Raw genomic sequence first — 18246 nt, 5'->3', positions numbered from 1 at the left:
AATATCGTGGATATTGTTTGTGTGTTTGCTTGGCACTAAATCCAGAATGTTCTTGTTGAATCTCGTTGGTACGAGCACGAGTTGGGATAGGAAAAATTCATCCATAAATTGAAATAGGGATTCCACTGCGGCTTTGTCTGAAGTGAAACTGTACGCACCAGTTTTCAGGGTATGAGTAGACCAGTTAATACAGGGGAAATTGAAGTTGCCAATCATTAAAATATTATCAGGATGACATTGTTGAATGAAAGACTTGATGTTCGTGAGGCAGTCCTTGAAGCACAATAGCGGTGCATGAGCTGACCTGTAGAGCCCAATTATTTCTAAATCATTATGATACTGATTCACAATAGCCCTTGGAAAATGTGACATTTCTTTCCGCAGTAAATGAGTCTTGTAGGAATATGACAAATCCTACCATTTTTCTACCTCGGATTGTGGTGAAATTCCTTACTTTTACTTCAGCTTCCAAGTGGGAGTTGTTAAGGTAGGTTTCAGTAAGGAAGAAGAAGGGAACGTGATGAGTGTGGTCGGTAACCAAATCCTCAATGCATTGCATGGAAGGGTGTGCATATGCCTTGAACATTGGGTAAGAATGTTGAGACTGGAGTAGTGGCCTGGTCAGACCTTTTTAGAGGTCTCGATAGAAATTTATGGGTTAATAACAGTGACGAGGATAGGTTTTGCACTGAGGTAGCAGCAGAGGCTGATTCCGTGTGATCGCCATGATATTCTTCTGGATCTCTTTGGGTCTCTTCTGGATCTCTTTGGATAACCTGGTTAAGGAGAACTCCGTTGCTGGAGTTGTGTCTACATTCACAGTTATGTTGATTGCTTCGGTCCAGATGGAGGATATGTAAACGGAACCCTTTTCCCCTTAAATTTCATTTTTTTTATGGAATCCCACGTTTTAGGCTATGGAGATTTCGATTCTACAGAAAATTTTTCAAAACTCCGCAACTACAAACTTTGAATTTCCACCCCCTCCCCATTACTTCGTTTTTTGCACTTTTTCAGGAAATTTTTTTTTTTTTTGGCGAAATACGTACAAAAATAAGGAGATTATGAATCTGAAAAATAAAACTCTTTGTAAAATTTCAATTCTTTAAAAACAAAAATAAGTATCCTCCCCCGCAAGCATGCTATTTACATGCTAGAAATAACAGCCAAATTCCAGCATTTATAGAGAGAAGGTCTTACAGCTGTTTCTAGGATATTAATTAATAATATCCCTTCTTCGGAGACGGTGTGAGAGGAAAGCTAAGTCATAGTTTAGATGTGATACAAAATAGAGAGTGAGGTGGAGGAAAGAAAATAGATGCAAGATATGTATGGGTATTGAATTCGTAAATACGTTTTATAGGCATAATGTTATATATGCAATATTCTAGTATCCTTTGAATAAAATCCAAAAGTCTAACAGGGTTTAATATGAGTCCTTCCAAATATAGAGTTTATAAGCAATGTAAGATTCCATTATGATTAAGATCCATCAGATTTTTAAACTTGGTCATTCCCAGTAGGAAATTTATATAGAGTTCTGCAGAGTCAAAGATTTCTGACTTAACTTTCATCTCACACCGTCTCCGATGAAGGGATATTATTAATTAATAACCCAGAAACAGCTGTAAGACCTTCTATCTATAAATGCTCTAATATCTATACAGCATTTGTTTGTTATCACATTACTCAAAACATTCTTATATACACACGCTGACATAGACACAACGTTGAACACTTTATTCGCAATATCACCGAATCTGGAACATAACTATAGTCTGTCTGTCTATAGCATTTATTCAGCATTACCTGATATATTTGGGTCTCAATGATACCATTATCTCTTACATGTGTGTGTGTGTGTTTGTTTGTCTGTGTTTGTCTCCCCATCATCGCTAGACAACAGACGTTGGTGGGTTTATGTCCCCGTAACTTAACGGTTCGGCAAAAGAGACCAATAGAATAAGTGCTAGGCTTACTAAGACTAAGTCTTGGGGTCGATTTGTTCGACTAAAGGCGTTTTCCACCATGACCGCAGGCAAATGACTGAAATAATTTAAAGAAAGAAAAATAAACAAACAAACAAACAAATATATATATATATATATATATATATATATATATATATATATAAGTTCGGCAAAATTTAGATTCAGATGAATATGGTACTTAAGTCAAAGGCACCAGAATTTTATATGATATTATCCTTAAAAATCAAATGGGGTGTTTATAATCAAAATAAGCAACAAGTATATCCGGGGTAGAGTAGTACAATTGTTTCATGCTACTTCATTTTATTAAACATTGTAAGTATTACATCAGTTTTTAAATGTCGAGCAGTCTTCAGCCACTTATAGAATTTTCCAGTAAAACGGACCATGCATATTTTTATCCCTATTTCATTTGCCAACATTATAAAGAGGGTAGATATATAGACAGAGAGGTTGATTTTACTCTTAAGAACATGATAGCAGTATATTCACTCTCTGACTGTAGATTTTATCATTGAGTTCACTTTGTTATTTAGATCTGTCAGTGGGGAGGGGGATTTTATTTTTGGTTTGATGGAGACAAAGAACTTTTTCTATCTATAGATATAGGAAGGGGTAGTACAAATGTCAAAACCATAAACCTATTCCCATTTTGAGGAATTCAGTTTAGATACATTTGAATGTATTATAGCAAAAAGCTAGTAGGTTGAAGTTAGAGGGATAGGGGAACATAGACTACTAGTGCTCTAGAGGTTTTAATGTCCCTTACCATTTAACAACAAGATTCCATATTCAGAAATTTAAGAAAATATTCTTTAGATAATTTTCTAAAGAATTTCAATAAATATTAGTATCCTATATAGGGATAGAAAATATAGAAATCATTTCATATTTATATATATATATATATATATATATATATATATATATATATATATATATATATCCACTTCAATTAATATATTATCATAATTATCTAGTAATTGGTGATTTATTATTGAGCTGAATTAAAAGAAAATGTTATACATAATATTTACTAACTGTGGAGAAAAACTTTATCAATTTAATAAATATATCAGGAGTCAATAAGATATATTAAAAATTATGGAAGGGAGGCAATCGAGATGAACCAAGTAATTTCTCGAGATATATAGAATTTTTTCAATTATTTCATATTTATATATCTTCATTTCTATTGATATATAAACATGATTTGCTAGTAAATGGTGATTTGTTTTATTAATGAGTCGAATTCAAAGAATATGTTATACATAATATTTACTGACTGTGGTGAAAAACATTATCAGTTTAATAAATATATCAGGAGTCAATGAGATGTATTAAAAAGTAATGGAAGGGGGGTTATCAAGAAGAACCAAGTAATTTCCCTAGATATATAGAATATGTTTCCATCCTATATAGGAGAGGATAAAAGAAATTCTAATTTCATTATATTCAGATTTATAGATATAATAAAATTTCTTAGTAATCTATGCAGGTTAAATAAAAGCTAGTATGGTATATTCATTTTTTATCATCTAACATTATCATCTAACATTATCATCTAACAATGAAATTTTTAATTCTCACTCAAATCATTATAATGTTGCTTTATCTGGAGCTGGATACGACAAGGAAATCACCTTCCTAGATCTTGATAATATAAGTCTTTCAAATGAATAAATGAATGAAAATAGCGGAAATAATATAAAATCTTCTAATTTTAAAAATATATAAATCAATTGAAACGATTAACCTAGTATATAAACCTGATACAATAATTAGAAATGGTAAACAGATCATAAATAAGTATAAAAAGTTTAAGCTAGATAAAATAAATATAAATAATAATATAAAAATATCTCCCACAGAGAAAAATCCTAATAAACATATATCTATAAGACTAAAGAGAATAACGAATCTCTAAAGGATATAGATATCATTAATCTTTCCACCATTACTCAAATAAAAATAATTCAAAAGAAAAAATGTTGTATGGTAAATATCCCCTTTAACTGTACGATTTCTACGAACATATAAGGCAAATTTAAGTCGATTTATACCAGAAAAAACTTCCCTACTTCCCATAAATATTATAAAATAATTTCTAATAAATCAGTAAGAATATCATACTCTACTCTTCCAAATATGGGTACCATAAGAGCTAGACTAAATAGAAAAAATATCAAGTTAGCTAGAAATGGAATAAATAGTAACAACATCAACAATAATAATAATAATAATAATAATAAAGATAATAATAATAATAATAATAATAATAATAATAATAATAATAATTATAATAATAATAATAATAATAATATTAATAATAATAATAATAATAATAATAATAATAATAATAATAATAATAATAATAATAATAATAATAATAATAATAAGGAAGAGCGCCTGCCTTGACAGCGGCTGGACGTGTTCCTCACTGCTCTGACAGTTCGGTGGCTGAAAGCCATAGAAACACTAATATGGGCCAGTTTAGCAACGGGGAAAAATAACTCTCAAAGACTGGAACATCTACAATACCTCGTGAGTATTTGAAATTCACTTCAAAGTGTGTTAAGAAATTTACAAATTTACATATCTGCAGCTTTCAAACATACATCCGATCGGCTTTAAAAACCTTTGATACCCACAATTGCCTCTGTAAACATCCTTTTTTTTTCTTCTCTCTAGAAACATCACGCTTTTCTTTTTGTGGACTTGCAAAACCCTAAAACTTTCTATGAAAATCTTACTTTTCTTTGCTTCCTCCCAGAATATTCAAATATAAAGGTAAACATATACTCTTTATTGCAAAAACACACCTGTTCTTCTAACTGCACATACAAACATCTCTAGAGGGGTCAACTTCAACCTCCACAATATTACCTTGCACGAAATATACAAAAACTTTTTATTGCAATAATACAAACGCACATGGAAAAAATAATGATGCTAAGATTCTCTCTGGTCGAACACAGCTTCTCTATTCACAAATAATACAGAACAGCCCTTCAAAATAAGCACGAAATATACAAACACTTTTTATTGCAATAACACAAACGCACATGAAAAAAATAATGATGCTAAGATTCTCTCTGGTCGAACACAGCTTCTCTATTCACAAATAATACAGAACAGCCCTTCAAAATAAGCACGAAATATACAAACACTTTTTATTGCAATAACACAAACGCACATGGAAAAAAAAAATGATGATGCTAAGATTCTCTCTGGTTGAACACAACTTCTCTATTCACAAACAATACAGAACAGCCCTTCCTTAATTTTTCTTAAGCCTAATAGTAGTAAACATCTGAACTTTTTTTGACCGATAGGACAAAAAAAAAATCACTGATGGTGATAGTGATGATGATGATGATGATGATAAAAATGATAGTAATAGTGCTGATAATCTATCTATCTGTCTACACGCACACACACTCAAAGAGTTCAACCAACACAAAGAAAGTATTATTTGACAGGCAAGAACTCTGGTGTTGAAGACAGTCAGCCAGCCAACCACCAAGCCAGCCAACGAGACAGACAGACACTACTGTGATGGTGATAATGATAAAAAACAAAAATAACAATAATAAGATACTGCTGTGACTACACATAAAACAATATCATTGAAGATGATGGTGGTGATGGTGATGGTGATGATGATAATGATGATGGTAATGGTGGTGATAATGATGATAGTGATGGTAATGGTGATGATAATAACAATAACAAGCCGACTACGGCTGCTATAATGGTACGATTATAATAGTAACGGCAATGATGGCCGTCTCCCCACGAGCCAATCAAAGCTCAAAAATGATAACATTATCGTAGCACCAAAATGTTTCTAGAAACTAAAAGGAAAACTAAATCAGTATACCAAATCGCTTGTCCTATGGTTAATCTGGAAGCGCGTCCCCCAGGGAAGAGCCAGCCTGGGATCGAAAAGTCATCAACTGGCACAAACTCTTCAACGAATACGGACATGGATGGTCACTTGAACGGGAAATCCCCCAACTCGAGCCCTCCAAGTTCACCACCACAACCACCACAGAAAGAAAAATGTAAGCGGAACAAATGGACCCGAGAAGAGTATAAAGAAGTAATATACGCTTATTACTATGCATTAGGTAGGCCATCTCAAGAGAGACACACCGCAAACTCTTACAGTATATGGAGAACACGGAATCAAGACAGTAGGCCCTATTTGGACAAGAACAAATTAGCAAATGTGATGAGGGATATCCTTAGAAATAACAGACTCACAGACAGTGAAATAAGCGCGATCAAGCACGCAACGGAAAATGACATAAATATAAGACACAAAGGAAATGAAGAATCAGATGAACAGTATAGCCCGCCACGAGGCTTAATTGAAAGACTGCCATCTGACCAAAGTACGCAAAGGCCTGAAGATACAAGAAATTCTATTGTACCTGTTAAAGACAGCCAGGAAAACGAAAAAACAACAGTAACTGAAGATCTCGCATTTGCTGAAGAACACAGAGAGTCTATGGCAGAAATGAGGCAGAAAATCCTGAATACGCTTGAAGTTGTAAGACATACAAGTATGAATGATAGAGAACCACTTCATAAACTCTCAAATACAAACCAAAATAAAAAAACAAATCCAAATTGGCAACTATGTAACAAATGAAATAATACGAGAATTAAAATCTGATTTTACTGAGTTAAATGAAATTATTTACGCTTCTGCTAGGGCAATTGAAACCAGCAGTATGTCCCCGAAAAAACAAAGAATACCAAACCTGGGAAGAAATCAAACCTGGAGAAGTAAAATTGAAAAAGAGATTGAATTTATGAGAGGGGAAATATCAATATTAAATGAACTAATATGTGGAAGTGATGTAAGATCCAGAACAGGAAGAAAGATGAAGAGAAAATTTGGATCCTCACCAAGAGAAGAAGTGATATCAATAAAAGAAACGCTGAAACAAAAAGTCCAAGCAAAAGCCCAAAGAATACGAAGATTTGAGAAGAGAAACAAGTTTTACAAGCAAAATAAGCTGTTCACATCCAATGCCAAAAAATTCTACAGAGAAATAGGGAAGGAGAAAGTAACCGTTAAAGATCCCCCTCCCATGGAAGAAGTTCAAAACTTTTGGAAAAGGATTTGGAGTGACAAGAAGACGTACAACATAAATGCAGACTGGATTATACAATCTGAAGGATCCTACCAAAATTTACAACAACAAGCATGGGAAGACATCACAATAGCAGACCTAAGAAAGGCACTCACGAAGGCCCATAATTGGAAATCCCCCGGTAAAGATAGGGTGCCGAATTTCTGGCTCGCATCGCTCCCATGCGCACACGGTAAGCTAGTTCAGCTGCTCAATGGAATTATGAGAGACCCAAAGAAAACACCTGAATGGTTAGCAAGTGGTATTACTTACCTACTCCCAAAGAATAACGAAACCAACCTTCCAAAAAACTATCGGCCTATAACCTGTCTATCCACCACGTATAAAATCCTAACATCTATCCTGGCGGAGAAAACATATGCATTCATGGAGAAGAACGATATTTTCCCCATAGAACAAAAAGGGTGGCGCCGAGGCTCTTACGGATGCAAAGATCAACTGCTAATCAATCGTATGATTCTTGAGAACTGTCACAACAAGCGCAGAAATCTCAGCTCCGCATGGATTGACTACAAAAAGGCCTTCGACAGTATACCGCATCCATGGATCTTGAGATCGCTGGACATCTTCAAAATTTCCCCTGTGATTTCAAACTTCCTGAAGCACAATATGTCGTTGTGGAATACGAATCTCCAATTATACCACTCTAATGGAGTACTTGCCTCAGAAAATATAAACATCAACTGTGGAATTTTTCAAGGTGACTCACTTTCACCTTTAATATTCTGCATAGCCCTAATACCCCTTACAAGTGAATTAAACAGAACAGGGTATGGGTATAAAATTGCCAATAAAAAAATAAGCCATCTATTTTATATGGATGACTTAAAACTTTATAGTAAAGACAATAATGAACTTGAAGGCCTATTGCGCACCGTGAAAGCATTCAGCGAAGACATCGGGATGGAGTTCGGACTTGAGAAGTGTGCCAAGGCCACTTTCCAGAAAGAGAAAGTGAAGACCACAAATTCAGTCGTGTTAGATGTTGACACAGTCATAAGAGAGCTTGAGCAAGAACAAACATACAAATATTTAGGGATAAATGAAGGCTCTGGTTTTCAGCATGCAAGCATGAAAGAGAAAATCAGGAAGGAATGTTATAGGAGAGTTCGTGCAGTCCTGAAATCTGAACTAAATGCACGTAACAAGGTGTTAGCTATAAATTCCTTAGCAGTTCCAGTTGTTACTTATAGCTACAATGTGTTGAACTGGAATATGAGTGAAGTAAAGAATATAGATAGAAAAATACGCAAGCTGCTGAGTTGTAATAGGATGCACCACCCAAAGGCAGACGTAGATCGCCTTTACCTTCCCAGAGCCCTAGGAGGTCGAGGCCTGATCCAATTTGAACTAGCTCACAAAACAACCACAATTGGACTGGCCAAATATCTCGAAATATCGAATGACTGGATGCTAAAGCACGTGGAAAATCACGAGAGACGAAAGAAGCTTCATTCTATCATAAACGAAAGCAAAACATTTGCTATTGATCTCGTGCAGGATACCCAAACTGAACAACCCGAGGGAAGTACGGCAACTATTGTTGCAAAGAAGGTGAAGATGATAGCAACGAAAAAAGCGCACGAGCAATTGGCTGATAGGTGGGAGGAGAAACCTCTGCACGGCAAATATGTGACCCGCAGCAAACAAGCTGATGTTGACCAGAAGCAAACCCATCAGTGGCTACGGAGCTCAGGGCTAAAAGCAGAGAGCGAAGGTTTCATCCTGGCTGCTCAAGATCAAAGCCTATTAACCCGGAACTACCAGGCCAATGTGATGAAAAATGGAGCAGACCCAAAATGCCGATTCTGCAACGACATGATTAAAACAGTGGACCACCTAATCTCTGGATGTAAAGTCTTAGCACCAGTGGAGTATAAATTAAGACATGACAGAGTTGGCCAATATCTACACTGGCTAATAAGTCGGCATTACAGACCGAACCATCAAGGCCAATAAACCAGATATTGTTGTGAAAGACCAAAACAATAAAGTTTGCTTATTGATCGACATGAGCATCCCCTGTGATCATAATATCTCAGCGAAAGAGTTTGACAAGCTCAAAAAATATAAAGTCCTACTCATTGAAATTGAGAAAATGTGACATCTCAAGGCGGTTACAATACTAGTGATCGTAGGAGCACTAGGATTGATCAAGAAGGGCAAGTGTCTTCTACTATAGCTTCGGGCCGACCCAAGCCTTGTGAGTGGATTTGTTAGACGGAAACTGAAAAAAGCCCGTCGTATATATGTATATATATATATGTGTGCGTGTATGTTTCTGTGTCTTTGTTTGTTCCGATAGTATTGCTTGGTAACCGATGCTGTTGTGTTTATGTCCCCGTCACTTAGCGGTGTGGCAAAAGATAACGATAGAATAAGTACTGAGCTTACAAAGAATAAGTCCCGGTGTCGAGTTGCTCGAGTAAAGGCGGTGCTCCAGCATGGCCGCAGTCAAATGACTGAAACAAGTAAAAGAGTACCCATAGAATGATACGTAATACCATAGATGGAACAGATGATATTCTGCTTTTAGCAAGCATAGGGTAAATACTAATGAGTATTATTGTAACAATTACATTATATGCACGTGACCTACCAATATTAGGCTTCACGAAATATTCTCTTTATATGTAACGAGTCCTTTGACCTAAAGTCAGTGTTTTATGTGCCGCCTACGAAGCTCTCGGCCTTTGAGTAACTTTTGTAACATTCTTGCGATTAAAAATAAAAAAGATGATATATTCATATACTGAATTATGTTTCTCTTGTTTGTTCAATCAGAAATTTATTTATTTATTTATTTATTTATTTATTCATGTATGCATGTAAAGTGTGAACGTTAAGTCTACATACATGAGCGAAAATAATATTATTCAATAATATTATTGAACTTCATTAAAGAATAACATTGTCAACATGATTTTCATCTGTGATTTTCACTGAGTACACCTCCAACATACGTCAGAAAAAGACGTGAAACGAACTAATATCTGATGAGCGACGAAACCCATTCTACACAGTCATTATTAGCGATATTAATGAGTAAGTCATGTTTCCCTTGTGTATAGACTTCATGCTTGCCCTGTATCTTTGTATGTATGTATGTGCTGGTGTGTGTGTGTGTGTGCGTGTGTGTTGGTATAGATGTTTAGGTCTATAAGTGGATATGTATGGACGTGTATGCATAAAGTTTTACGAATACTCTCACACACACAAACACACACATATATGTATTTTTCATGCATATATGATCGTACATACGGTCACTGGTATACACACAGAAGAAGAGAGTCAAATGCAAATGCAAAATGGTCGATATTGGGAGCAATCGGTAGCTAAGTGAAAGGAAATATGAAAGAACCAATAGAGTAATATTGATTCCAAATTTTGGTAAAAAGGTAACAATTTCCGAGGAGGGGTCGTGACGGATTTTGAACTGTGAATGTAAAGACGGATGAAATGCTGCGAAGTATTTTGCCTTGTGTGCTAATGGTTCTGCCAGCTCGTTGCCTTGACGGATAGATTAATATCAATATGTACTAAGGTTTATCAAGTAAATCTTCAATAGATGGACTTTTGTGAAAATCCGTTCCAAGCTCAAGCTCTCTTATGACTGTGTCAACATCTAACACGACTGAATTTGTGGTCTTCACTTTCCCTTTCTGGAAAGTGGCCTTGGCACACTTCTCAAGTCCAAACTCAATCCCGATGTCATCGCTGAATGCTTTCACAGTGCGCAATAGGCCTTCAAGCTCATCATTGTCTTTACCATAGAGCTTTAAGTCATCCATATAAAATAGATGGCTTGTTTTTTTATTGGCAATTTTATACCCATACCCTGTTCTGTTTAATTCACTTGTAAGGGGTATTAGGGCTATGCAGAATATTAAAGGTGAAAGTGAGTCACCTTGAAAAATTCCACAGTTGATGTTTATATTTTCTGAGGCAAGTACTCCATTAGAGTGGTATAATTGGAGATTCGTATTCCACAACAACATATTGTGCTTCAGAAAGTTTGAAATCACAGGGGAAATTTTGAAGATGTCCAGCGATCTCAAGATCCATGGATGCGGTATACTGTCGAAGGCCTTTTTATAGTCAATCCATGCGGAGCTGAGATTTCTGCGCTTGTTGTGACGGTTCTCAAGGACCATACGATTGATTAGCTGTTGATCTTTTCATCCGTATGAGCCTCGGCGGCACCCTTTTTGTTCAATGGAGAAAATATCGTTCTTCTCCATGAATGCATATGTTTCCTCCGCCAGGATAGATGTTAGGATTTTATACGTGGTGGATAGACAGGTTATAGGCCGATAGTTTTTGGAAGGTTGGTTTCGTTATTCTTTGGGAGTAGGTAAGTAATACCACTTGCTAACCATTCAGGTGTTTTCTTTGGGTCTCTCATAATTCCATTGAGCAGCTGAACTAGCTTACCGTGTGCGCATGGGAGCGATGCGAGCCAGAAATTCGGCACCCTATCTTTACCGGGGGATTTCCAATTATGGGCCTTCGTGAGTGCCTTTCTTAGGTCTGCTATTGTGATGTCTTCCCATGCTTGTTGTTGTAAATTTTGGTAGGATCCTTCAGATTGTATAATCCAGTCTGAATTTATGTTGTACGTCTTCTTGTCACTCCAAATCCTTTTCCAAAAGTTTTGAACTTCTTCCATGGGAGGGGGGGTCTTTAACGGTTACTTTCTCCTTCCCTATTTCTCTGTAGAATTTTTTGGCATTGGATGTGAACAGCTTATTTTGCTTGTAAAACTTGTTTCTCTTCTCAAATCTTCGTATTCTTTGGGCTTTTGCTTGAACTTTTTGTTTCAGCGTTTCTTTTATTGATATCAGTTCTTCTCTTGGTGAGGATCCAAATTTTCTCTTCATCTTTCTTCCTGTTCTGGATCTTACATCATTTCCACATATTAGTTCATTTAATATTGATATTTCCCCTCTCATAAATTCAATCTCTTTTTCAATTTTACTTCTCCAGGTTTGATTTCTTCCCAGGTTTGGTTTTCTTTGTTTTTTCGGGCACATACAGCTGGTTTCAATTGCCCTAGCAGAAGCGTAAATAATTTTCTTTAACTCAGTAAAATCAGGTTTTAATTCTTGTATTATTTCATTTGTAAAATAGTTGCCAATTTGGATTTGTTTTTTATTTTGGTTTGTATTTGAGAGTTTATGAAGTGGTTCTCTATCATTCATACCTGTATGTCTTACAACTTCAAACGTATTCAGGATTTTCTGCCTCATTTCTGCCATAGACTCTCTGTGTTCTTCAGCAAATGGAGATCTTCAGTTACTGTTATTTTATCATTTTCCTGGCTATCTTTAACAGGTACAATAGAATTTCTTGTATCTTCAGGCCTTTGCGTACTTTGGTCATATGGCAGTCTTTCAATTAAGCCTCGTAGCGGGCTATACTGTTCATCTGATTCTTCATTTCCTTTGTGTCTTATATTTATGTCATTTTCCGTTGCGTGCTTGATCGCGCTTTTTACACTGTCTGTGAGTCTGTTATTTCTAAGGATATCCCTCCTCACATTTGCCAATTTGTTCTCGTCCAAATAGGGCCTACTGTCTTGATTCCGTGTTCTCCATATACTGTATGAGTTTGCGGTGTGTCTCTCTTGAGATGGCCTACCTAATGCATAGTAATAAGCGTATATTACTTCTTTATACTCTTCTCGGGTCCATTTGTTCCGCTTACATTTTTCTTTCTGTGGTGGTTGTGGTGGTGAGCTTGGAGGGTTCGAGTTGGGGGATTTCCCGTTCAAGTGACCATCCATGTCCGTATTCGGAGAAGAGTTTGTGCCAGTTGATGACTTTTCGATCCCAGGCTGGCTCTTCCCTGGGGGACGCACTTCCAGATTAACCATAGGACAAGCGATTTGGTATACTGATTTAGCTTTCCTTTTACTTTCCAATTACATTTTGGTGCTACGATAATGTTATCATTTTTGAGCTTTGATTGGCTCGTGGGGAGACGGCCATCATTGCCGTTACTATTATAATCATACCATTATAGCAGCCGTAGTCGGCTTATTATTGTTATTATCATCACCATTATTATCACTATCATCATTATCACCACCATTACCGTCATCATTATCATCATCACCATCACCATCATCATCATTATCATCAATGATATTGTTTTATGTGTAGTCACAGCAGTATCTTATTATTGTTATTTTTGTTTTTTATCATTATCACCATCACAGTAGTGTCTGTGTGTCTCGTTGGCTGGCTTGGTTGTTGGCTGGCTGGCTGTCTTCAACGCCAGAGTTCTTGCCTGTCAAATAATACTTTCATATTTGGTTAACATCTAAAGAGCCGAGGTGAGGTTTGTGTTGGTTGAACTCTGTGAGTGTGTGTGTGTGTGTAGATAGATATATAGACAGATTATCAGCACTATTACCATCATTATTATCATCATCATCATCATCACCATCACCATCAGTGATTTTTTTTCAGGTGGGGTCTTATCGGTCAAAAAAAGTTCAAATGTTTACTACTACTTAAGAAAAATTAAGGAAGGGCTGTTCTGTATTGTTTGTGGATAGAGAAGTTGTGTTCGACCAGAGAGAATCTTCGCATCATTATTTTTTTCCATGTGCGTTTGTGTTATTGCAATAAAAAGTATTTGTATATTTCGTGTAAGTTAATATTATGGAGGTTGAAGTTGACTTTCTAGAGATGTTTGTATATCCAGTTAGAAGAACAGGTGTGTTTTTGCAATAAAAAGTATATGTTTACATTTATATTTGAATATTCAGGGAGGAAGCAGAGAAAAGTCAGATTTTCATAGAAAGTTTTAGTGTTTTGTAAGTCCACAAAATGAAAAGCGTGATGTTTTTAGAGAGAAGAAAAAAAAAGGTGTTTACAGAGGCAGTTGTGGGTATTAAAGCTGATCGGATGTATGTTTGAAAGCTGTAGATATGTAAATTTGTAAATTTCTTAACTTATTTTGAAGAGAATTTTAAAAACTCACAAGATATTGTAGATGTTCCAGTCTTTGAGAGTTATCTTTCCCCGTTGCTAAACTGGGTCATTTTAGTGTTTCTATGGCTTTCGGCTACTGAATTGTCAGAGCTGTGAGGAATACGTCCAGGCGCTGTCAAGGCTGGCGCGCCACTCTTATTGTTATTATTATTATTATTATTATTATTATTATTATTATTATTATTATTATTATTATTATTATTATTATTATTATTATTATTTAACTAGTGAATACACTAATTTTTTATAAACTTGTGTGCTGCAATAATTTGGGCTAAACAAATATTCAGTTTATTTGGGTTTAAAAAAAGTAAATTACACGGCTTTGAGTGGGCTCACTTGGACTTTAAATGATATGGACACTAAATATACCGTTGGGTATTCGAAATGTGATCTCTGCTTGGAAGAATCATTCCATATCCTTACTTGTACTTTCAGATTATTTAATCCCAGAAACAAATTAGCAGTAAAATGCGCACATTTATTTAGAAAAGTTTTCATTATTTCCAAATAAGATTCCTTATTTACAAATCACGTAGATGAAAGTACACATAAGTTAACCCAGTTAGCTTATATTTCAAATTTACTTACGTTTTATTAAATTTTCACTAATCCTAACTATTATTTATTTTTTGGAAGGGGAGAAATAATACAAAATATGGTTAGAATGAATATTTACTTCAGACAACATATATTGATTAAGCTTACGTTAAAATCTCAGATAGTTTAGCAAAATCTATAGTGATTCATAGAGCAGTAAATGAAACGGTATTGATTAATAGCTTTGATTTCATTATAATATTAGCGCAAAGGTTTTGTAATTTAGATAATTATAAAAAAAGGGACATTTTTTTTCCTTCTAGCAAATTCATATAAATTAGTTACGTAAATGGAAATATACAACACGAGCCGAGCTTTCAGAATTAATATTGACTGGACTCGATTCAGAGAACGAATAAGGCAAGAAATGTTACGCTTTCCCAACAACATTAGCAATATCAGTTCACGTTTACACAGAAACCTGCAGTAATGTTACTTAAAATCTACTGATAACGTTTATTGAGAAGCTCAAACTATATCGGTAAATTTCGTGGAAGATAACTTTCAAATTTCGTTCAGCATTTGAAATAGCAGCAGGCAAGCTATATTGATAGAAAGAATGACTATAACAGAGAAGCTTTTCAGTCTTCATAAACGCATAGAGGAACATGGATATTCAACACGTAATAAAAAAACAAATTTTGTATTTATGAAGTGCTTTTTATTATATTCTCTTTATATAATTTAATATTACAGATATAGAGTACGTAAGTTAAAATGCTCATCATTAATGACAGGATATTATGATTCATTTAATCCCGTTGTTTTACTATGTATTAGACAATAAGAATAACGGCTAAGGAGTCGACATCGTCTGATTATTATATGGTATATATATCGTGGTTTGGATATTGTCCTTGATTTAACACATTTATATGGAAGTAATACCACAATTAGAAATAGCGTTTACAATAAACCGATTTTGCTCAAGGCGAAACAATTATTTTCTTATGCAAAAAGACCAAAAGACTTGTTGAAAATATTATAAAACTGATGCGATGTTGTCAGCATTCTTTTTAACAACATCAGATCTCTCCGTAGATAACGTTCTACGGACAGAAAAGGAAACGCACAGCAACATTTTGCTTGCTGGACAAATCAGAGCTGATTACTAGAGAATTAATTGGATAACTAAAAGCGACGAATAATAATATTTTAATAGAGTTGGCATAGAAATGTGATACACGAGTGGTAGACTCTTTTCACACACACTAGTATCTCTACAAATCCCGTTACATGTGACGTAATAAATGTTTTTCAAAGCGTTTTCCAAAACGTATATCGTGATTATTCCATATGTGTGAGGAAGAGATTATATAATATAGGAAGTGAACGAGATTATTTAAAACCATTTAAAATCGTTTGACCGAACTAAAAGACAGGGAGAGAGACATGAGTGAGCTCAAACTTCATAAAACCCACATATTCGTAAAATGTTAGGTCAACAGAATATAAATGGAATACAAAAAAGGATAGAAAAAAAGGATACAATAAAATTACTAACTATATGGGGTTTTCAGCAAAAAGTGAGTCCGTTCAACAGCTCAGGTTGACATGAAAATTTAAATATATCGAAGAACAGGAGAAATGGCCAAAAATAAAAGGGCAAGTTCCTGAAAGAAATAGGCACATACCCTTCACACTTGCAAGGCGTTTATCTTATACGAATTCAAATAGAATCTAGAAAACATAATTTTCCCTTTTATTTTTTCATTTCTTTTTTTCCGAATCGGCATTTTAGGAATTTCAGTTCAGAATGTTGTTAATTGTTGAACTTGGTAATCTCAGCTGATTCATAGTCTCGAAGATCTATAGTCAAAGGTATTCTAGTAAGAACCATCATGTCATTTATTCAGATTTAATATATAATTTATTATCCATTATTTCCATCTTCATTCCACTGACGATATTGAGTAACCCACATTGGTTAGCTTGACTGCACAACTATGGAGTTATATTCGTTGATGTTGTTTTATGAGCGAAATTAACATCAACAGATTCTTTTGTGGATGTTTTTGTAATTTTTTGCAGATTCTGAAAAATACTGCGTCGAGCAATACTTGTTGATAGAAACGATAAACATATAAGTAATCCAACGAATGAGTTTAAAATACAAAATAATAGAGAAAATTCTTCAATTCTTGTAAACGTATACAGAAATGCGAATGTCCATGTTAGTCCCATGATAAAGAATAGTTTTACGCAAATGATACACTCCAGTTTATTATGTTTAGATAAATATTTCGTTGAAAGTTTACGTGCCAAATAGAGCCCTCTAGCGGTGAGGGTAAAGGCTACGAAATTAAGACATAAAATAATCATTACAGGGATTAAAAAAAAACATAGCAGACTTTTTCCATTTTTAATCCAGCAAATATCTTTTCCATAGTCTGGGGAAAGTCCGTGATTTCCAGGAATATACTCAAATACCAGTGATACTGTTACTATTACAAGTGGACAGATCCAAGCATACAAGGAACAAAATACAAATCTCTTGGTGTGTTTTCCTTTACTTCGAAGTTGTGTGAGTCCTGAGAATGTGTGACAGGCATCAACTGACATGACATTCATCCAGAAGAAAGTCGCTAGAAACGAATAATGCATTACTACTGCTAAATATTTGCACAGCACTGTAGATTTAGTGACTTGTGATGAGATAAGAAAGAGAAGTTCAGCTACAAACAGTGCTAACAAAAGACTAATGAGTAATTTACCTGGTAAGGTACGGAGATCAGGTATACAGAGATAGACTATAATAGTGATTGCAAGAGCTGGAATAGAGATTACGAGTCCCACTAATGTGATATAGCTCTCAGCTACGGAATATTTTGATATACCATTGATATTTGATATATTATTGGTACCATTGTTTACACAGATACTTATTATATCTTGAGAATCTCGAGTGAATTCTGATTGGTTCAGAAAACGTTGGGTATTATTTAAGTAGAGACGATCGTCACTAGTAATGTAATACTCAGATTCATTTAATCTTGTTGTCATACAGTTTAGTGGAGGATGGAAGATAACTTGTCGACATTGATTGGTATTGATATCGTAGACAGCGTGCTTTGGACATGAGTTCCTCAGTACACCGGTACGATTCGTTTTCGTTTTTGTATTTGTTTCCATATAGGAATTCATGTTGGGATCGAATAGGAATGCCAGTGAAGGAATATATTTCATTGCCTTGGCCTTCATATAAAATTGATTACACGGAGCTGAAACCCCATTACATTTGGCACAGTCATTATTTTTGTAAAACACCCTATTTACATATATTAACGCCATTGGCTCAGACTCACATGCCACCGTTTGTTCTTTATTACTATCTTGTGGACAACTCGAAATAAATTCAATGCAAGAATGCAAATATTTCTTCAAATCTTCTGGAGGTTGTTTCACTAGCCGACACCTTTTCTTCTTCAGAGAATACGCTATATTTTCTAAGTTTATATTAGAGTACGAGCGGCATCCATATAA

The 18246-nt window shown here is 35.0% G+C and overlaps 1 protein-coding gene across 1 annotated transcript; it reads right to left on the bottom strand.

Moving 5' to 3' along the window:
* Positions 1 to 16463: 16463 nt before the first annotated feature.
* Positions 16464 to 17769, bottom strand: LOC118765181 (G-protein coupled receptor Mth2-like). Its single transcript, XM_036506845.1, has one exon. The coding sequence runs from the start codon at positions 17764 to 17766 to the stop codon at positions 16708 to 16710; it is 1059 nt and encodes a 352-aa protein (XP_036362738.1). The 5' UTR covers positions 17767 to 17769; the 3' UTR covers positions 16464 to 16707.
* Between the last annotated feature and the right edge of the window lie 477 nt (positions 17770 to 18246).

This window comes from Octopus sinensis, linkage group LG10 (genome assembly GCF_006345805.1).
Source record: "Octopus sinensis linkage group LG10, ASM634580v1, whole genome shotgun sequence".
Lineage (NCBI taxonomy): Eukaryota > Metazoa > Mollusca > Cephalopoda > Octopoda > Octopodidae > Octopus > Octopus sinensis.
The sequence above is the reverse complement of the archived record's forward strand: the minus strand, read 5'-3'. Positions and strand labels throughout refer to the sequence as shown.